This window comes from Mustela erminea, chromosome 10, assembly GCF_009829155.1.
Source record: "Mustela erminea isolate mMusErm1 chromosome 10, mMusErm1.Pri, whole genome shotgun sequence".
In the NCBI taxonomy this organism is placed as follows: Eukaryota; Metazoa; Chordata; class Mammalia; order Carnivora; family Mustelidae; genus Mustela; species Mustela erminea.
In genome coordinates this window covers 108,424,263-108,444,995 of record NC_045623.1, presented here as the reverse complement: position 1 = coordinate 108,444,995, position 20,733 = coordinate 108,424,263, and the positions used below count along the sequence as shown (strand labels likewise).

Sequence of the window (20,733 nt, the reverse complement as noted above, 5' to 3'; positions counted from 1 at the left end):
ACTCACCTTCCGGTTGCTGCCCTGGTTGAAATAGTACTCTCGGGACGGCATGCCCAAGGTGGGCTGGTCTATCTGGAGGCACAGAGGGGGTGAAGCTGGGCGAGGAGCCGGGGTCCCTCCACAGCCTAGCTGAGGAGGACAGCAGCTCCCTCCGCTCCCCCTGAACTGGGCCCAGTTGGAAACAAGGGGTCCTCCAGGACGGGGTCACGCTGGTGTGTGTGTGGGCCCTGAGGTCCCGGCCCTGCCCTTCGGGAGATGGGTGGAGGGCGGCGGGGGCTGGACGGCAGGGTGGGCCCAGAGGTGGCCCCATGGCACCCTTGCCCTCCTGGAGCACTGTGGCCCAGCTGTGGCCCGTGGGGGCTTTCTGAGGTCAGGCTTCCAGCCCTGGTGCCAGGGCCCCGGACAGATGGCCCCCAAAACGACTTGGCACACAGGCCAGCTTCCCTGACCAGGGCCCGAGCAGGACACGGACGGGAGCAGGGCTCAGGGACACCCCTGGAGCTCACCCGCTCCCCAGAGCCAGCCCCCGCCGGCTCCCCACGGCCCTGAGCGCGCCCCAGCCCGGCGCGAGGGCCCCGGCCTCCGCGGCCCGCGCGACTCGTACGTAGATGACGTGGCGGCTGGAGTTCTGGTCGTCGCTCCAGATGAACAGGTCGATGAGGACGCGTCTGTTGAACTGCGCGTTCATCAGCGCCAGCTGCTGCTCCAGCTCCCACCTGGGGCCTGGGGGGTCAGCACCTCGGGCTGGGTCCCGGCTGGGCTCCTGGGGTCCCAGCCAGGCCCTTGTTGGACTCGGGGTCCCGGATCCTGTCGGGACCGGCCTCCTAAAGCTCCTGCCTGGCTTGTGGTGGCAAGCTCGCTGGGGCACCGGGGGCCGGAGGGACTCAAGGGACCCGCTTCCCTCAAGGGGGCCCAGAAAATAGCCGGGCCCGTGTGCCGGGAGGGGAGGGCTCCTGCGGGGTTGGGCAGGGGCCGCGGCTGCCGCAGGAGCCTGGAGGGGCTGCGCCGCGAGCCGTCCCGGGTGGAGCCGCCCGGCGCGGCCTTACCTGTGCTGCCGTTCCACTTGTCCGTGGCCACCGGCCAGCCGCCCATCAGGTCCAGGATGTTCAGCAGGGGCTGTGAGTCTCGTTTCTCTATGACGCCTGAGGGGCGAGGAGGGGTCACTCATCCAAGCGCGCGGCGGGGGTGCGCCTTCCCATGGGCCCGTGGGGACACCGCCTGCCTGGCGCCACGCCCGGTCCCCGTCCGACGGTGCAGCGTCAGACACGGAGCGGCCAGACGGACGCAGCTGCGACCGGCGCCCGGGGCTCGGGGAGAGCAGGCGGGCAGAAGGACGAGGGTCGTGGTGGGCGAGCCCGCCGGGGGGAGGCCCTGTGGCCCGGGAGTGCTCCGAGAGGTGCCCCGTGGGCAGCCCTGGGCACTGTGGCCTGGGTGGGGGTCCCTGGGGAGTCCCAGCAGCGCGGCCCGTGGAACACAGGCCGTGAACAAGTTCTCCGGGGCAGCGAGGGTTTGGCTGGGAGCTTGGGAGCTTCCCTCACACAGGAGATGGAGGTGGGGACGCCGGGGCCTCGGGGCGGGGCGGGTGATGTGTCCTCTCTGACCGGCCTTCGGCAGCAGTCCTGTAGGCCAGCTTAGCCAGAGGCCCCCACCCCAGCTTCCCATTCTAGTAATTTTCTGTCCACTGACCCCTCCCTGCCCCTGGGCTAGAAGTGCCCACGGTTTCCCTGTGGAAAATCCCACCTCAGTGGGCCCTGCGCCCATCTGGACGGCCCCAAATGGAGTCCGCCTCACCGTCCTTCACAAGTGTCGTGCTAGTTCTTTACCAGTGAGTGTGTGCACGCGTGCACAGCTGCGCATGAATGCACACACTCGCACACGTCCGCACGCACACACTCGCACACGTTCACACGCGCACACACGCACACATCCATGTGCACACGCTCACTCATGTGCTCGCACACACACATCCGTGCGCACGCATGTGCGACTTCCCCAGGGCTTCTAGGCAGGCCCCTCCCTGTCTTCCCCCTGCCTGGGAGGCGTGGCCCCAGGCTTTGGTCAGGGTTTAGACAGGGTCACAGGCAGTTGGGACCAAAGCCGTGTCCTCAGAGGAGCTCGGACCCAGTGGTCGACGGGGGGCGCAGCCCCTCTGGCATGAACCCTGAGCGGCGTGCCCCTCCATGCTGTGCGCCAGGGGCTGTGGGTCCCGGAGCACCTCCCCCACCTGCCGCCTCGGGCCTCCACTCACTCTCGTTCATGCAGGAGCGGTACAGCATCTTGGCCTTCTGCACAGCTGGCCGGTCCTTGGTGGTGGAATTCTCCAGCACTCCTGTGGGCAGAGGAGGAAGATGGATGGAGGCCTGAGGCGGCTGCAGGGAGAGCCAGGTCAAAGGTCGCAGTGCCCCCTCCCCCCATTCAGTGGCAAGTGGTCCCTCTGTCCCTGCAGGCCTTTATCCAGGGGGATTTCTTCTCCCCTGGCCCGTAGGACCAAGGCAGGCCCAGCAGCCGGTCCTGCTGACCCCGTGCCACCCTAGAGCGGGGCAGGTGCCCAGCCTCACCCCAGCCCCACGGCCAAGGTCGCAGCGGCTCTCACCTTTGAGGACGACCTCCACGCCCAAGGTCGCGGCTGCTCTCAGCTTTGAGGATGACCTCCACGGCCAAGGTCGCGGCTGCTCTCACCTTTGAGGATGACCTCCACGGCCAAGGTCGCGGCTGCTCTCACCTTTGAGGATGACCTCCACGGCCAAGGTCGCGGCTGCTCTCACCTTTGAGGATGACCTCCACGGCCAAGGTCGCGGCTGCTCTCACCTTTGAGGATGACCTCCACGGCCAAGGTCGCGGCTGCTCTCACCTTTGAGGATGACCTCCACGGCCAAGGTCGCGGCTGCTCTCACCTTTGAGGATGACCTCCACGGCCAAGGTCGCGGCTGCTCTCACCTTTGAGGATGACCTCCACGGCCAAGGTCGCAGCTGCTCTCACCTTTGAGGACGACCTCCACGGCCAAGGTCGCGGCTGCTCTCACCTTTGAGGATGACCTCCAGCTCGTCTCGAAGGATGTCAAAGACGCTGTATCGGGAGTTGGTCTCGGGGATCACGTGGCGCCGCAGCCAGCCTCCGCACGCGTACTGGTAGAAGTCGTCACAGGGCTCCCTGGACGGGTCCATGTTCTGGAGGATCCTGGCAGCTACTCACGGAGACGGTGGAGAGGGAGGGGGGCACCTGGTTACGGGTGGCCGGGGGACTGTTGGGTAATTGATCCTGGCTGCGTGCCCCCGGGAGTGTCCGTCGCCCTCTCTGAGCCTCCGTGAGTTCGGAAGCAGGAATTCAAGTTCTAAGCGACGACTTATTGTTCACATGATCTGGGACCCTGGGACTTTTCTGCTCTTCACGTCCACGTTTGCAAACCTGGGACGCCCGCAGTCTGGGTGCCCAGGAGGTGCTTTGCTGGGGGCCCTGGCCCTGGAGCCCCCTCACTCACTGGTATATCTGTGGGGGAGGGGGCTCTTACCCACCACTCGGGGTTGTCTGCGGTTGGAGGAGATGGCTTGGCCTCTAGCAGCACAAGTGTGCGGGGTAGGTGGGGTCTGGGGTTCCTGGCGGCAGGCTCTCAGCGGAGGTGGCCAGGCTGGATTCCCCCCACACCCCCCGAATCTGGGACCTTCCCTCGCCTTCTGTCCCTTCTGAAGCCTGGCAGGAAGCACCAGCTTGAGTGCCTGTCCACGCCCCCAACGTGGTCAGAAAAATCTCATTTCTGAGTTTTCATTGGTGTTTCTTCTGGCCATTTTCACTCTTTTCAGTCTGGAAATAGCAGCGTATGGACTCCAATTTGACGACAAATTTGTGGGAGGAAATTCGTATGTTCATGTGACCTTTCTTTCTGTAACCCCAAGAAGACCCAGCCCAGCACAACCTCCTGCCCCATCACGGGGGCCTCGGAGGGGGGCGGGCGGCTTCTGGGGGTGCAGGGATGGGAAGTGGGAGTACCCCTCTTTTCCTAGCCCACTGCAGGGGCCCCACTGGCAAGCCGGACCAGGGTCTGCCTGCCAGCCCTTGTGCCACATTGGGAGGCAGGTGCCAGCATCATGGGAAGCCCCCGACCCCGGGCAAGGCTGTGGAAGGTGGGGGGAAGGGGGCTCACCTGCTATCACACAACCGGGGCTGGTGCAGATTTCGCCCATCTCCTTGGGCCGTTGGATGGCTGTGGGCAGGACGCGTTGTGAGCAAGAGGGGAGGCAGAGCAGGACGGGGCGAGGCAGGGTCAGTCTGCTGGGGCGGGCACGGCCAGGCTTAGACCACCCCTAGCCCCCAGGGTCAGTCCAACCTGCGACCCTGAGTCTTCCCAGGTGGCCCAGGATGGGGCCTAGAGTGAGGTGAGCCTCATGCTGGCATCAGTCCTGCTGGGAACTGGGAGCCTCATGGCACCTTCTGCCTCCACTGACCCCAAAGCTTCTCTGGATCCCCAGGACTGCAGCTGGTCCTTCTGCCCTCCTGTCTCTCTGCCAGCCAGCTCTCGTCCCTGTCACCTCCTCCAGGCAGCCTGCCCATGCTGCTCGTCTCTGCACATTGTGGTCCCCCAACACCCCTTATGTGTGGCTAGCTGGTTGTATAAAGGGGCACCTGTGCAGTCTCAGGGATGACATCCCAAGCCTGGGGGTAACTCAGGCTGGTTTCCTGGAGCCCAGGGAACGCCCTGCATCCAGCTCATGGCTGTGCCCCTGTCTTGTCCCATCTTTCTATGGGGTCCTGGGGGCCCAGGGACTCTAACTCCCCAGCTGCACACCCTGGACTGCGGAGTGGCCCAGCCCACAGGAGGCCCAGTTTCCAGCCCACCTGCTGGGGCCGTGTTTTGATAGGGAAGGCAAAGCTACCTCGGGGTTTTCGTTTTATAATGGTCTTCTCTTCCTTTGAGAAGCAAAGCCGGCTAGGAAAGAGTGTCAGCTGCTTCCCTGGGGAAAAACACAGCACTTAGCTCTGGCCTCCAGCCCCACCACGGGGTACCTTGGGGCTTGCTGGGGACGGGCCTGGTATCCTGCTGCAGGGCTGGGGTCCAGGGTGCTCTGATTGCTGCCTGCCTCCTTGTAGCCTGGCCTGGTCACCAGGGCCACCCAGCAGAACATATGTGGGGGAGGGGGCCCTGCTGGCTTGCCCACCCCACTGCTCTCCAGAGCCAACCCACCCAGCCCGCCCCACCCTTATCTGTGGGGGGCCAGAGGGTTCCTGAGGCAGGACCTCCTTCCCCTCTGACTTCCTCTTCTATCTCGGGGCCACGGGCCACACCGTGCAGGGTGGACAGTCTGGGAGTCCTACTGAGGCAGGAAGAACAGGCTCATTTCCGGGGAAAGGAGGTCACTTTCACTTTCTGACCCACTGGCCACCTTCCGTCCATCCCTCCCCTGCACAGGATCGGGGCATTGCCTGGTCAGCATCAGGATCTTCTGAGTGGTTGTCAGTTCTGCCTGGAGTGGGGGTGGGGAAGGGGTGACGGGGAGGGACAGAGGAGAAGCAGGTCTGGAGAGAGGGCATGCCTGGCCTAGCCGCCTACAGACCTGGCTCGTGGATGATTTCCTCCACTAGGGAGGCACTCGGAGACCTGGTGGGAAGGAAGGAACAGGGCCTCACGCAGGTCAGAGACTGCAGAGGGTGCAGGGAGCTGCCCAAATGTTGGGGACACTCGCCGGGGCCCTGGCCATCAGAAGAAATGCTTACGAAACATGGGGTCTGAGCAGGGTGGGCATTTCTCCCCGCCCGATGTTACTGCTCTTTCCACGCGCTGTCATTCATCCGTCAGTCCCACATTTATCGATTCCCAGCCCCAGTGCCAGGCGCCGAAGATACCCCGCCTCAGGGAGCCCGGCCCCGTGGACACAGGGAACAGCGCTGATCGCACCCGGAAATGAAGTGATCCATCGGTGCCAAAGCATGGCTGTCCCACAGGTGTTTGTCAGGCTCGTTAACCCAGAGCCCTGGGACAAGAACTAGACCTTGGACCCCAAAGGGCCATCCCCTCAGGGACAGTGGACAGGAAGGACGGGACGTCTGAGCTCTGGCCACAGACATGATGAGGAGGAGAAAGGATTTTTGCTTCTGATCAGGATAAGGACAGTTGGAGGAGAGTGTGGCTCCCTCCCCAGGGAGGGGAACAAGCTGCAGATGCAGAAACAGGGAGGTTTGCTGACTTGCCGGAGCGTGGTGGGCAGGAAGCCCACAGAGCCAAATTCCAGACAGGGAGGTGAGCTCCCCAGAGACAGTGGCCTGTGTCAGCCTTCCCCTGGACAAGGAGCCTGTGAGGGCAGAGGCTGTGAGCTGGCTCTAGGGCTCCACATGGCACCCCCACCTGCCAGGTCCTTCTCACAGGACCTTCCCTGAGGGCACAGGCGGGGCAGGAAAGCCGAGAGATACCTCCCCACAAGAGGAAGCAGGCAAATGTGACCCATCATCAGAAAAGCCCTAGATAGTCTGAAGACGTGGACTCGGGTGACCAGATGTCAGATAGCAGACAAAACGTTCAGTGCTTATGACAGTTCAGTAAAGGGTCTGGTACAGAAGACGGGAAGTGGATCTGCCAGATAAACGGAAGTGGTAAGAAAGAACTGAAGTGAAGAATTAGTTTCATAAGCTTCACAGCACACCGAACAAGAAAGAATCTGTGTCACCGTGGGTGATCCAGACCACGGCACAAAGGAAAAAGACAAAACAGACAGAGGAAAACATCCCCAAATCCCCAAACATTGTAGCCCTCCCCTGCCAAAAGTCAGTGTGGAAGCTTCTTACAGAACCAAACAGTCTTACAGCGCGGTCCTGCAATTCTGCTCCTAAGAGTTTCCCCAACTGGTTCAAAAACTTACGTCCATACAAAAACCTGAATGTGAATTTTATAGAATTTTTGTTTGCAGTCCCCCAAAACTAGAAGACACCATGATGTCCTTCCATGGAGGAGTGAATGAGTAAACTGCATTACATCTGCACGATGGCATTGTTATTGAGCAATAACGAGAGAGAAGCCAGCGAGCCACAAAACGATGAACGGATAGATCCTACGTGTGTACTACTAAGTGCAGAAGCCACCCCAAAATGCTGCATAGTGTGATTCCAAGTAGACGACATTCTGAAAGAGCAAAGTTATGGAGGTGGTAAACAATGATCGCCAGGCATTTGGCAGGGGTGAGGGGTAGGGGTGGTGGACAGAGAACGGGGAGCAGGAGGGGTATTCCCGGGCAGTGCGTTGTTTTGTGGGGCCACAGGGAGTGGGATAAGTTATCTGGAGTATCTGCAAAAGCCCACACAACTGCAGCACGGAGAGAGCTTAACGTACGCAAGTGTAAAAATCACGGAGATCGTCTCGGGTCCCAGGATGGAACGGAACACAAGAACCAAAGTGCATCCCATGTGTACGCAGTACCTCGGCAGAAAGGGGTGAGGACAGGGTGCTGACCCAAGTCACCTTGGCCCTGAATGGTGCGTGAGACCCAAGGCAGAGGAGCTGTCCAGCCGCGCTGTGCGGTCATTGGTGGACTTGGTCCCGTGGGAATGCCAGGCATGAGCACTGGGACTGAGGGAGTGTGAAACGGCAGGCAGACGGCCAGACTGCCCACCACTGCAGCGGGAGGTTGGACCAGCCAGGGCGGGAGGCTGGGGTGAGTCCCGTGGCAAGGGGTTAGAAGCCCCCATGCAGACTGATGTAGACACAGAGGGTTGCATGGAGAAGCGCTACGGATGATGTGTGTAGATGTGGGTTAGTGTGCACGCACACACGTCCTCCCACTGTCAGCCGAGAGCGGCTGCCCGCGGTGACCCGGTAGTAATGATCTCACCTCGTAACCCCAGTGTGGGTCTAACACTGTTACCCTGTAAAAGGAACCAGGGATCCTCGGAGAAGCAGTGGGCAGAAAGCACACAAGAGGAGCCTGGAACATCTCGATGGCTAGAAAGCAAGGGAGTGCTCCTCTCCCCTCCGAAATCCCCAAGCCACCGTGATGGGGAGGGGTCAGAACCCCCAGTGGCCAAAGCTGCAACCGTCTGCATGACCAATACGCTAGTACCGGATTACAATCCACAGCCTAAAATACACGTGCGTGAGTCCAGGCCGGCACAAATAAGTCACTGAATAAGTAAAGAAGTGGGGGGGAATTGATAGATTTCCCCATACAGAAGAATTCCAAAGAGTGTCCGTAGGTGCCCGGCCTCTAGGGGCGTGGTTCTAACTCCCCACCCCTGGGGAGCGGGCTGCCCCCGCGGGCTTCCCTTCCGAGGAGACAGAATGGAAAGGGGGGGAGTGGAGACACCGGATGAAGGCTACGTGGTCAGCAACAGTGATCTGTCACCAGAAGTGTGGCCGCCTGACTTCCGGGCTTCCTCCCCAAAACACATCACCCCAGTCTAGTCATGGAGAAAACCATCAGGCAATTCCCGAGGGACATTCCACAAAATGCAAGGCCAGGACCCCTCAAAACTGTCAAGATCATGAACAAGGGAGTCTGAGAAACCATCACGGCCAAGAGTAGCCGAAGGAGACTTGAACGATGTCATGTGCCATCCCGCAGGATCCTGGGACAGGACGGGCGTGAGGGACGGACAGAGGAAATCAGAACAAAGTGTAGCCTTAATTAATTGTCAGATAGTGCCGGCGGTTCATTACTTGCAACAATGTATCTCAGTGAGCAGAGCACATGTTAACAGGGATGCTGGAGTGGTCATACCGCACGGTGCCATCTTTGTAATACTGCCCGAGCCCAAAGCTATTCTAAGAAGCTTTTAAATTACTTTTAAAACAACTGGAACACAGAATCTAGGACCTGTGGGACATTATTATTATTATTATTATTATTATTATTATTAGGGAGGGAGGGGCAGAGCGAGAGGGAGAGAGAATGTTAAGCAGGCTCTACGCCCAGTACAGACACAGCCTGACACCGTGAGAGGGGCTCCCTCTCACGATCCCGAGATCGTGACCTGAGCTGAGATCAAGGGTCGGATGCCTAACGGACTGAGCCACCCAGACGCCCCAATTATTAAGTGGGACGCAAAACAGCAAGGCCTTTCCGCCACTAAGGCCGAATAGAAGTGAAGCTTCCTATGGTACTAACATGGGGTCAGTGGGAAAGACGGCAGACAAAGCCCCAAGAAGGATGTCGTCCTCCTCTGTAAGTCCAGATGGGAGCAGCTGTCCCTAATGCCCACTGACTCAGAATCCACTCCTTGTTCTCTCTGTGCCCATAACTTCTGGAATACGTGAATTATTTTCACATAGACTCTCTACGTTAAAAAAAATCTTTTGAAAAAAATTTTTTTGACATTTTTGTCTGCAAGTTTTGCTCTTCTGGTCTTGATTTGAATAATTTATGTTCCCTCTGTCTCTTCTTCATGTCTCTCTCTCAAAAAAGAAGGCGGCAGAAATCTCAGGTGGAAAAGAGCCCTCCTCCCTGGGGAAGGCGGGCTGGTCGTCATGCAGCTGTGGGTGTGAGTGCACAGCACCGTGTGGCCAAGGAAACTTCAGGGGGAGACACTTGCTCCGGCAGGCCCAGGCTGGTGGCCTCCCCAGGTGCTCGCTGGAAACAAACACACAAGTTCTCTGGAGGGAAGTTTGCCGGCCCGAGAGACAGGGTCCCCACAGAGGCAGCCGGGGCGAGCATGGATTCATGCTGACGCCAAGACAAGCTTCCACAAGAGCAAAACAGACACGGAACCGTGATCCCCAAGGATTTTATATTTGGGGACTCTCTGATCTGAAGGTGTGGGGCATGATGGCCCCAAATCCAGACCCCGCTCTGCCCCAGGCCTTTGCCAGAGGACATTTTCTCCCTCTCTTGCCTGTGGGTTGGCTGCACGGCTTGCTTTGACTGCAGAATGGGGTGGCAGTGGTGCTCCTGGACACTGTTCCAGGTCTGGGTCTAGACCCCAGGAGGCCTGCATGCTTCCCACCGCCCTCTCAGACTTCTGCCGGCAGCAGTACCTGCCCAGGCCTGCTCGCTGGTGCTCGGGGCGGGGGTGGGTGGGTGTCAGTTCCTGTGGAACAGAGTCGCCCTGTGAACCTGACCCGGCGCAGCTGACCCCCCCTCCTGGGGTGCGCAGACACGTCCCCACAGACGAGGGCTGTTCCCATCCCTGGGCGCTGGGTGCCTGTGCGGCAGCAATACCTCCCTGACGCAGAAAATATTCCAAGTATATTGAAGGAGTAAAAGAAAACACTGAAAATAAGGTCGTGAGACATTAAAAAGAATAAGTTCGTGAAAGAATAAATTATAAATTCTAGAAACACAGAAGAATGTAGTAGCTGAGGTTAATTTTTTTTTAAGGATTCCATTTATTTATTTATTTATTTCAAATTTTAATTTTGCACCAGCTAACTTTTGATATTAACTCATTTAAAATACATTTTATTATTTTATTTTATTTATTTATTTTAAAGATTTTATTTATTTATTTGACAGACAGATCACAAGTAGGCAGAGAGGCAGGCAGAGAGAGAGTGGGAAGCAGGCTCCCTGCTGAGCAGAGAGCCCGATGCGGGGCTGGATCCCAGGACCCTGAGATCATGACCTGAGCCGAGGGCAGAGGCTTAACCCACCGAGCCACCCAGGCGCCCCCATTTATTTATTTTTTTAGGGAAAAGATTGAGAAAGAGAGACACATGGAGTGGCCACGAGTGGGGGGAGGAGCAGGAGGAGGGAGAGGGAGACAGGAAGGCTCTTAGACTCTGTGCTCAGCAGGGAGCCCTTTGCAGGTCTAGATCCCATAACCCTGAGATCATGACCTGAGCTGAAACCAGGAGTTGGAGGCTCAACCCACCAAGCCACCCAGTGCCCCCACTGAGATTAAATTAAACAAAAAACAAAAAACAAAAAACACCCAAAATGGATTTTTCCCCTGAACTGCAGTTTCCTTTGCTGGTTGAAACCGGAGTGACAGCTTACCCCTCTGATTATGGGGTTTTGTCTGAACCTTGCCTGCGCTGCGGTACAGAAATATTCAGATGTATTTTTGAAGAATTGACATTTTGCAAAAACACAATCAACCTTTTAATTCATATGTGTGAGCAAAGGCAGTGTCCTAAAGTGTATGGGTTCCAAGTTATTGCAGGGTTTTGGGGGAAAATTTCTGCAGATAATATATGGAGGGAGAGAGGTTTAGGGAGAGGGAATGTGGTCGGAGTGACTGACCCAGAAGGACCCAGTCAGAGACGGAAACTCTCCAGAGACACAGGGGATGGGGCAGGGGGTCGAGGACGCCCAGAATCAGAGTTTGACAACGGGAGAAGAGAGAGAGAGAAGCAACATTCAGAAAGATCGTGCGCCACTTCCCACGGTGAACACGAGGCGTCACGGCTGAGACTCAGGGATTGAGCCTCTCCAGAGCCGAATGAACAGCACGAATCTTCACAGCTCGATGCCTCCACGGTCAGAGTGAATAATACCAAAGACAGAGAGAACAGAGCTCAGAGGGACGGAAAGTTCACCGATGAAGATTTCCGGACAGAGACAGCGAGTGCCACTAGTTGGGCAACAGTAGAAGCTGCTCACGCCTCCGGAATTATTTGGAGAAAAGACAAGAGAGGTTCGGAAAAGAACTCCACGATTGAGGAAAGTCATTTGGAACAGACTCGCGCGGACGGGAGTCAGCAGTGAGCGCTGTTGCTGAGCTATTACTACTTTGCCTTCAAGCCGCGTCCCACGACGAACTTAAAATCTATCTTACAAGCAAGAGGTTGATACTGGAGACGGGTAAAGACAGGCTCGTAATAAGATAATCTGACAGTAAAAGAGGAAACCTCTTGAACAAGGCAGCTACTCATGCCGAGGAAACTGGACCCTGGCAGAGAGAGCTTAGCTGTGAATAACATTCAGGAGAAAACCGTAAACGATGCTGGTGGCTTTACCCCAAAGCGCAGATGCATCGCTGTTGGGCAGGCAGGACCTCGCTGGTATAGGGAGCTCAATCTGCCTTCCCTTCAGCACGTCAACCACCACCCTGGGAAGTGACCAAACGCACCATTTTGCTATGACATCTGATCGCGAACAGCATGACAGACACAGACATTTTTCTAAGTGTTATTGATGTATTAAATCTGGGGCCCTCAAGTAAGCCTCTAACATATGTACTATGCTATGTTCCATTTTACAGGTAGGGAAACTGAGGCACAGAGGCAAGAAGGGAACCTGCCAAGGTCACACAGGTAGATTTGGGGCAGCCGGCATGCCTGGGCGTTCACGACCTTATAATGCCTCCTTGCCATCCCGCGGCGACAGTAAAAGGTTCACAGTTAAGGCTTGGACGGGAAGACACAGGAGTCCGGGAGTGGACAGTATTTTTTCTGTGAAGGACCAAGTAATCGATATTTTAGGCTTTGTGAGCCACATACAGACCCTGTCTCGCCTATTTAACTTAATTATAGCAAGAAAATACCCAAAGACAGTACATGAATAAATGGGCACAGCTGTGTTCTAGTAAAACTTTATTTGCCAAGATGGGCCGCGGTTTGCTGGCCTCTGCGCTGGACAGTGATTGTCGCTGCCCGTGGGAGCAGGATTCCGGGAGGGGCTCTGTCGCCCACTGGAATGTCTATAAAGACGTTTGATGTTCTGAAAAGGCTTCATCTCTGACTTTTAAAATAACACCTATTTAAACAAAAAAATCGAAGATAACCCCTTAAAGGACAACGAGAAAACAAACGGTTAGCGGCGTGAGAAGCAAGAAAGAACAGAAAAACCAGAGTCTGCAGTAATCATGGTGAACGCAGAGAGACTCTGCTTCAGGGAAGAGACGAGGACCCCAGTCCGGCTACGCGCTGTTGCAGGAGACACAGTGACAGCAGGAGACACACAATGTTCGAAAGAAAAATGTAGGAAAACCGGCTAAGCGAGCGGGCCCAGGCAGTCAGGCTGGTACCCGACGAAACAGAATTCGAGGCAAACAGCATCAAGGTAGAAAGGGTCATTATGCCCTGCGGGGTCTTGGAAGATGCGCACGATTCTGCAGCACGAGACTCAACACACCAAATCCCCAAACAGGGAGAAGACCTGACTGGTGTCTCGGAGGGACCTGCATCTCCGGCTTCACCTAACGGTCGGTCAGGCGTTCTCCCCCACCGGTACGGATGCTGACAGCGGGGACCTCGGGTTAGTCCTGCAGCGACTCAGCAAATACCGAGGAGTCAGTGCCCCATAAACCACGGTTTCCGACAACAGCGCAGTTAACGCAGAAACCAATAAAAAAAGGTTAACTAGGAAGATCTCCATGCATCTTGATTTAAAAAAATATTTTGAAATATTTTGAATATTTTGAAATATCTTGAAATAACTCGTGAATCAGTGGAAAAGAGCCTCATGGAAGTGAGAAAGCGCTTGGACACAAACAGCGACGCTGCGTGTAAACCCCCCGTGGACACCAGGGCCAGGGCCGAGATGAGCTGGCAGGTCACATCTGCGGGTGGGGGCACGGGGTTCAGAGGGAGGAGCCCCGGCTGAGTCCCCATTTGTACTTAGGAGACCACGAGGAGAAAAAGGCAGACTGGGTAGGGGTCGGGGGCCAGCGCCAAGGTGTTTCCAGGCCCAGTGAGCCCTGAACAAAGGCTCCTGGAGGTCTGGGCTCCCCGAGGCTCCGTGCAGCCAGCAGTCCTTCCCCTGTCCCCTGCCCATGCAGCAGAGCCCATCTACCCTGCAGGAGACCCTGAGGGGCCAGAGACCAGAGCAGCTGGCAGGGTCCACAGGCGCAGGCACGTGCACAGGCTGGGAGGGGCCCTGGGCTGGGACGTCGGTCACACCCACAGACTAGCAACAGATGCACCGTCCACCTCAGAGCAGACAGCCCTGGCCCAGCCAGTGGGGGAACATTCCAGGGACAACATTCCACTGTTGAGAGTGCCAGGGGAGCACCTCTCCTGACTCCGTGAACCCCCGAGTCCATGCCTGAGGTGGTGCCTGTAGGCAGCAGGGGGCGTGGCTTGCACGTCCCCCCAACCCAAGCCAGGGACAGCCCTTCCTTGGCCACCACGCGGGGAGGGGGTGGGGGGGCTGGGCGGGGGAGGGGAACAGAAGAGGCAGTGTTGGCCACGCCCCCATCGCTCTGGGACCCCAGGCTGACCCCTCCCACCATCTCACAGTAAGCAGAGCCGGTCTGGGAGGCAGCAACCCTTAGCCAGCTGGCGTGGGCGTGGGGGTGGGGGTGGGGGTGGGGGTTGGAACCCCAGCAGGTCCTTCCCGACCTGCGACCAGCGGCGGAGACACAGGTGAGCCGAGGGGATGGGCGGGGGCGGGGGGTGTCCTCAGAGTCATGCGCTGGGCTGGGCGGGCTGTGACCTGTGGGGCGCAGTCGCCGCCTGCGGGAGGGGAGGGGGCTGCGCGGACGGTGTGGGGGACCTGGTCTGTGCATCTCAGGAGTCCCGCAGTGGCCGCAGCGCAGAGCCTGCAGAGCTCGCCCGCGCCAGCCCGCCCTCGACAGGGCCTTCTGGTAGGGGCTGCCCGACCTTTGCCTGTCAGCGCCCAGGGCAGACCCCCCTGCTCAGCTTGACAAGACTGGCTCATCAGGGTTGGGGGAGACAGCGGGGCGGGGGGGCGCCTTCACTTACCTCTGCTGTTGGCGGCATAGAGGAGGCCCAGGGCCACCAGGGCGCCTGTCGCCAGCAGTAGCAGCAGCAGCAGCCCCCCCTCCAGGAAGCCTCGGTGCTTCTGTCCCGACCAGCCGGCAAGCTCCACCATCCCTACTGGGCTTTCAGGCTTCCCCATCACCAAGTCTCTAGCCAGGGGAAAGTGCACAGCTGAGAAACCCCAAGGCCAAGGGCAGGGGCTGTGTCTGGCCAGGGTGGGGACACCAGGCCAGGGGAGATGTGTGAGGAGCCCCTGAGGCCCTGCCCGAGGCTGGGAGGCCTGACGCTCGCTGGGGGCAGGTGCTGGTCCTTGGAGGACGTTCGCTCTCCCATTGCCAAGTCCACACCCGTGGACTTGCGGGCGCAGCCCGTGTCTCTGGCTTGCGGCACCTACCCTGGGCCAGAGTCTTTGAGTGCCCGAGGCAACAGTGGGGGGGGCGGTGCCCAGCGTGCCAGCCATGGTGGCAGCTCTTGCCAAGGTCAGCTTCTCTAAGCCTGCTCTCTGGAGGGGAGGCCCAGGGACCCCTCTGCTCACCGCCGGAGGAGCCCTAGGGGCCCAGCCAGCCCAGCTCCCATGCTTGCCAATGGCCACTGCTGTGGAGCCTGTGGGGGGCTGGGAGAGGGGGTCCTGGATCTACGGGCCTGGGCACCGGGTCAGGAAAACCCTCTGGGGGGTGGTGTGGGCCTCTGGGCCCCCTGCCCACCTTTCCTGCCTAGAGCCCAGGAATGGGGGGTGGGGGAGACCAGAAGGACCTGCGCTCATGCAGGCAGTGACCAGAAGGCCAGGCAGGAACAGGCTGACCAGCTGTAGCGGTCACCTGGGGGTGTGCCACTCCTGTGCCTCCCTTCCCCAAAGGGCCCTGCCTGGTCCTTTGAGGGACCACGCCAGGAGGTGGGTGTTGGTGGTGGATGCTCGGGGCTGCCACGGTGTGCAGAGGGGGCCTGTGCTTCTGTGTGCGCATGTGTGAGGACGCACACACGTGTGCGTGCGTGTGCTGAGCCCCGCCCCGGACAGCTGCGTCTGGGGCCGGAGAACAGAGGGCTGCCCCTCCCCGAGCCAGACTCCAGGTCCTCGACGCCCACCACACCTCGGCTCTGGAGTCCCAGCTCCTACCCTGCACCAGGCTGGGCGGGGAGCTCGGGAGAAGCCTGAGGAAGGCAACCCTCTTGTCCAGCCCGGGAGGGGGAGGGGGAGGGGGAGAGGTTCCTCCCTGCCAGCACCAGGGGCCACCTGCCCCATGACCCGACTGAGCGGAGAAGCCAGGCCGGCTCTGATCTCAGGATCCCCAGGGGACCTAGTCACCTCTCTCTGCACCCGCTCTGGTCCTCCCCACCGCACCCCCAGACAGACCCCACCTCAGGGGTTTTGCCCTTCCCCCAGATTCCTCTCTGCTCTCCCCTCATGCTCCAAAAGTCCTCGCTCAAGGTCACCTTCCCAGTGAAGCCTTCCCTGGGCCCGTATTCACTGGAGCCAGGCTGACCCCAGGCCTGATGGCGTTTCTGCCTCCGTGCCTCTTCTGTCCCCGTTGTCCCCCTCCCCGAGGGGAATGTCTGGGCCATGGGGGCGGGGGGCTCGGCCTTCCTGGGCCCCCAGCACCCAGAGTGGTGCCCTCGAGCCGTCCGCCACCACCGCTGGCTGAATCAGTTCAGCTGGACGGGTCCGAGCCTTGGCCTGGCCATCCGCCGCCCGGTCTCACCAGTGTGGTCTTTCTCCCATCAGAGCTGGTGAACTCCCTCACTCCTGCCCTGTGGGCTTCCAGGGACCCGCTACGGCTGAGCGGCGCGCTAAGTCTTCTCCCAAGGGCTGAGCGCCCAGCCCAGCGCTAGAGAACCGGGAAGCGGTCTGCGGTGGCTGGCCAGGGAAAGGGGGTTCCTCCGGGGAGGAGCGCGCCGTGTGTGGGGGGATGCCGGCCCCAGGGGCCGGGCTGCGCGGAAAACACTCTGCCCGGCGCCTGGGACAGGCTGGGTGCTTGTCGGGAGCACCCCGGTGCTGCCTGGGGAAGCTGGCCTGCGGGCTGGACCCACACTCGGCTCACCTCCAGGGCACTCAGGAACGGCCGCCCCCCCGCGGGCAGGTCTCAGAAGGCTGGGTCCGGATGGCCTGTGTTTCGTGTGCGGGGCCAGGTGGGAGGGCTTCCAGGGGCCGGAGAGCAGGGGCTTCAGGTGGCCCCACCGAGGCTTCTGGCCGCCTTTGTGATGCAGGCGTGGGTTCCCTGGAGGCGGGGAGCATCTCCAAGCACAGGCGGGGAGTTCCATCTGGGTTTGGTGTCGGGGGAGGGGGCAGAGGGCCACTCAGGGAGCACAGGGCTCCCTGCGGTCCTGACCCCTCCTCCTCCTCCATTCCACAGTCCAAAGGGGCCACAGGGGCGCTGGGAAGGAAGGCCAGACCCTTCTCCCCACCCTGCCCGAGACCCAGGGACCAGAGAGCTACACTGGCCACAGGGGTTGCAAAGCCCCTGCCAGGGCATCTCACCACTTCCCTTTCTAGTGAGGCTGGTGGGCTCCAGGGGCCATGACCGGTGGAAGTTTTGGAAGAGGTGAGGGTTGGGAGAGAACCTTCTGGACACAGAAGCATCCCAGTGCTTCCGGGAGTGAATCAGGTGCCCTGCTGATGGAGGCTGGGGACTCTGGGCAGAGCAGGTCCCACCAGAAGCCAGGTTTCCATTCTTCAGGCCTGACTTGAGTATCAGCACAGTTCTGCTTCTGTTTCAGAATCCCATGGAACAAGCGGTCCCCCGAGGCCCCCGGGGCTCTGGGAGGGTGACAGGGTAGGGTCGATGGTGCCCAGACCCTGCTCAGGCAGCCTCTCTTTTTGGCCCCACCCTGGGAGAAGACAGCTGCAGGGGCGGTTACCAGACAGGACCCCCAGAGCCCAGGCAAGGCTCTACGCAGCCTGCTGTCTGCCTTCCGGCACCCACCCCATCCGAAGGTTGGGAACCCCACCCAGAGCGAGGAGCTGGTAGCCTGGCCTGGAGGCTGCCTGGGCTGCTGTCCTAGAAGGGGAGGAAGTCGAAGTTGGGGGAGTAAGAGGCAAGGACGGCTCTTCCTGGGGCGCTTGGGGTGGGCCAGGGACCCGCCTGGCCAGCCAGAAGCTGCTTCATGGGGCGTGGTGGCCCTCGACTCTGCAGGCAGCTCAGCCCGGCCAGAGCACCTCTCCTTATGCCGCCACAAGCCTGCCCAGATGCAGATGCTGGCGGAGGGCTAGAGCTCAGCCCGCTTCTCCCACCCCAGCCCTGCTCACGAGTTCTAGCTGCAGCTCTGTCAGCGAAAGGCACGCTGTGAGCAAGCGAGGGCCTGGCAAGCCGGGGTGCTGAGCTTGCCCATTCTGGTGGGGGACCCAGCAAGACAGTGCTCAGGGACCTGGCAGTCAAGAGAAACAAGCAAAGGAGGTCCAGTCCTCCAGCCCCAGCCAGGTCCCTGGATGCAGTGACTCCCAGTCTCACTGCTGCCTGGGGCACTCGGGAGGGTAGATTTTAATCCTTCCTCCTAGGTGAGCTCGGGGCTGGTGGACGCTCCCTGCTCACTCCTCCCTGTCGCTTGGACAAAAGATGTGAGATGTGAAGGTGGAGGCCCAGCCCACCACGGGGGCGGGTGTGGGGGGGGAGAGGTACCACCTCCCTTGACAACCTTGGGACCAGGGCAGGTCTAGGTCACTGCTGCTATGGGCAGGGAGTTCTTCTCAGGCCCAGCAGACACCTGCCCCTGACTGCCCCTCTCCTGCTGTCCAGCACCCCCCGCCCCCCACTGCCAGGCAGGACAGTTGTGGGCCATCTGCTGTCCTCTGCATGGAGGCCAGCCCCAACTGGTAGGTGTCTCTGGGCCTCTGTAGGGCAGGATTCAGATCTTTCCTTGGGTCTGCCCATCTGTGCTGCAGGCAGGCTCAGAGAAGGGAAAGGCTGGAGGAAGCTGGACATTTCTGGAGCACTCCGAGAGCTGGGGTGAGAGTCTGGCCTGTGGGAGTCCCCCTTCTACACACCTTCCCAACACCTGCTTCCTGATGTTGGGCCTTGGGCATCCTGGCCAGGAGGGAAGGGTCAGGGGTGGTCTGACTGTCCCTGAGCCCCCAAGCCAAGCCCAGTCAGAGGAGAGAAGGGAGGCACAAGGCCAGGCACAAAGGTGTGGCCAGGCAGTACCACGTGGGGCAATGGTCACCAAGCTGAGGGCCGTTGGGGACGGCTAGCAGCCGTTTGGAGAGGCTGGGTCATCCGACTTCCAACTCTGTAGTTGCTACTTCCATGGTCCCTGGAGTTCCTTCTATCAGGTACCTAACCGACACCTTCATGGCTAACGAGGGAGTCTATTAAACCCTCACTATCTCAATCACTGGTGTGATCTGTCTCCAAAGCACCCCTGACTGATGCATATGTTGGTACCAAGAGCATCCCCATCACCAGACGCTCGAAGATGGATCTGGGGTCTGACTGCAGGGCTGTGTTCATTGGGAAGAAAGAGTCATGATGTGGGGTGATTTCCCCATGGGGGCTGTGGTGCGCCCACCGAATCAGGGGCTGTGGGAGCTCAGATGCCGCCGCACATGGCTGTTCAGGCAGTGGCAGTGGCCGCAGGAGTCGCGGTATGGGGCGGCCTCTCCCAAGCGTCCTGGAGCACACACAGGAAGAGAATGACCAGCTCGGGTCATGGCCCGGGAGTCGGAGGGCTCCTTGGCCCCTGAGAAGCCCCTGCGACAGGCACAGGGCTGTAGTGCGGGCTCAGACATGGCATTTAACTCTGTGAGCCGTGCAGTGATGATGTTGGCTGCACTTAGAGCCTCACCAACTTTCTAATGAAAAACTGGGGCACGGAGATGGGACCCTAGACCTCGGAGGGGCTCAGAGGAAGCGGAGAACCTGGAACCGCCAAGTCCTCCAAGCCCCTTTGCAGTGGATGCAGCTGGGCTCCCCACTGGGTGACTTGCCTTTTCTTTCTTTATAAATCCCGAGAGCCTCATGGGCTTGGGAAGGAGGGTGCCGGCTCTGTTCAATCTTCACTACCCCCCCCACCCATTTGCTCTAGACCCACAGAAGGGGTCTCATCTCAGCATCTTGGGGTGTGGGGCTCAGGTGTGAAGCTGGTCCTGCAGGAACCAGCACATGCACCCCCGTAACTGTAAGATTCCGCTAATCCACACTGGGACCTGCGAATCGTGTGTGGGAATGGAGTCAGGGGGTCGGGCCACGGTGGAGGGGGTTACAGCTCTGGGCTGGGCTGGCCCTACTGCTGGGGGTATGCGCCCCGTGGACGCTGGAGCTAACGAGTGGGCGTACACCAGCGGCTGGCAGTGATGCCACCAGGCCACGTGGCTGCGTGCCCTCTGCACCGGGGTCTACTGTTAACGAACTTGAGATGCCAGAACCCCCCAGCAGAACAGAGCAGGCACCAAAGGCGCAGGGAGGGCTTCTCACATGTGATTGTGCACTGCCCCCCCCCACCCCCGCAGCCCCCAAGAGGGATCACAGGACTTATCTTCTCCAGGCTCTGGTTGCGATGAGCTGTAGGGCTGTGCGTCCTGCTCCCGAGCCATCCCTGCATTCCTGTGCGTGCTGCTCTGGGTGTGTTCCTAACATGCTGCCTGACCCGGGTAAACTGCTTTGTAGCTTCCTTTTGGTTGGGATTATGCTTTCTTCCGCGAAGAACTTAGAAGCCTCTTTTTCTTGGCCTGGAAGGGTTTAGAGACATTTGGACTTGACTGTTCCTTAAAGGCTGGCAGGTTTTACCATCTGGAACTGAGCCTGCTTTAGGGGAAGCTCCCGGACAACCTTCTCTCTTCCTCCTTGGCAACTGACCTGCAGAAGTTCTAGGCCTATTCTGATGAGTTTAGTTAAATATTTGTCTAGGAGCCAATTTATTTCATCCAGGCCTCAAAATTTATTTGCTCAGAGAAACATAATTTCTTATGATGTTTTTAATTTCCTCTGTTTCTGTTCCTTTGTCCTTGTCACTTTAAAATTGTGTCTCTCTGCTGTGCCTGACATCAAGCTTTTGATTCCCAGGGTGTCTGTTTCAAACAACATCCCATCCGGAAAACGTGTGTTGCCAGCTGTAGGACACGGCTGTTAGCAAAACGACCAGAGAAGGAAGTGGGCTGCCCACACCCGTGAGGTGCCCCCTCAGAAAGCCCTCGGCGATCTCGGTAACTGACTGCTTGTGTGACCCT

The 20,733-nt window shown here is 59.3% G+C and overlaps 1 protein-coding gene across 7 annotated transcripts in view; it reads right to left on the bottom strand.

Moving 5' to 3' along the window:
- MMEL1 (membrane metalloendopeptidase like 1) overlaps positions 1–17,017 on the bottom strand; it is a 28,877-nt gene extending 11,860 nt beyond the window's left edge. The window contains exons 1-9 of one of the 7 annotated variants that reach the window (XM_032301714.1): positions 16,616–17,009; positions 14,562–14,726; positions 4,870–4,947; positions 4,140–4,199; positions 3,024–3,185; positions 2,249–2,329; positions 1,047–1,142; positions 605–723; positions 7–72 (exon numbers count right to left, since the gene is read on the bottom strand). In XM_032301714.1, the coding sequence (XP_032157605.1) occupies positions 7–72; positions 605–723; positions 1,047–1,142; positions 2,249–2,329; positions 3,024–3,185; positions 4,140–4,199; positions 4,870–4,947; positions 14,562–14,726; positions 16,616–16,835 (1,047 nt within the window). In that variant the 5' untranslated portion in view covers positions 16,836–17,009. Of the gene's footprint in view, positions 1–6; positions 73–604; positions 724–1,046; positions 1,143–2,248; positions 2,330–3,023; positions 3,186–3,509; positions 3,979–4,139; positions 4,200–4,869; positions 4,948–14,561; positions 14,727–16,615 lie in introns of those variants that run through there. The other 6 variants (XM_032301715.1, XM_032301716.1, XM_032301717.1 and 3 more) reach the window with 6 other exon arrangements.
- Positions 17,018–20,733: the final 3,716 nt, after the last annotated feature.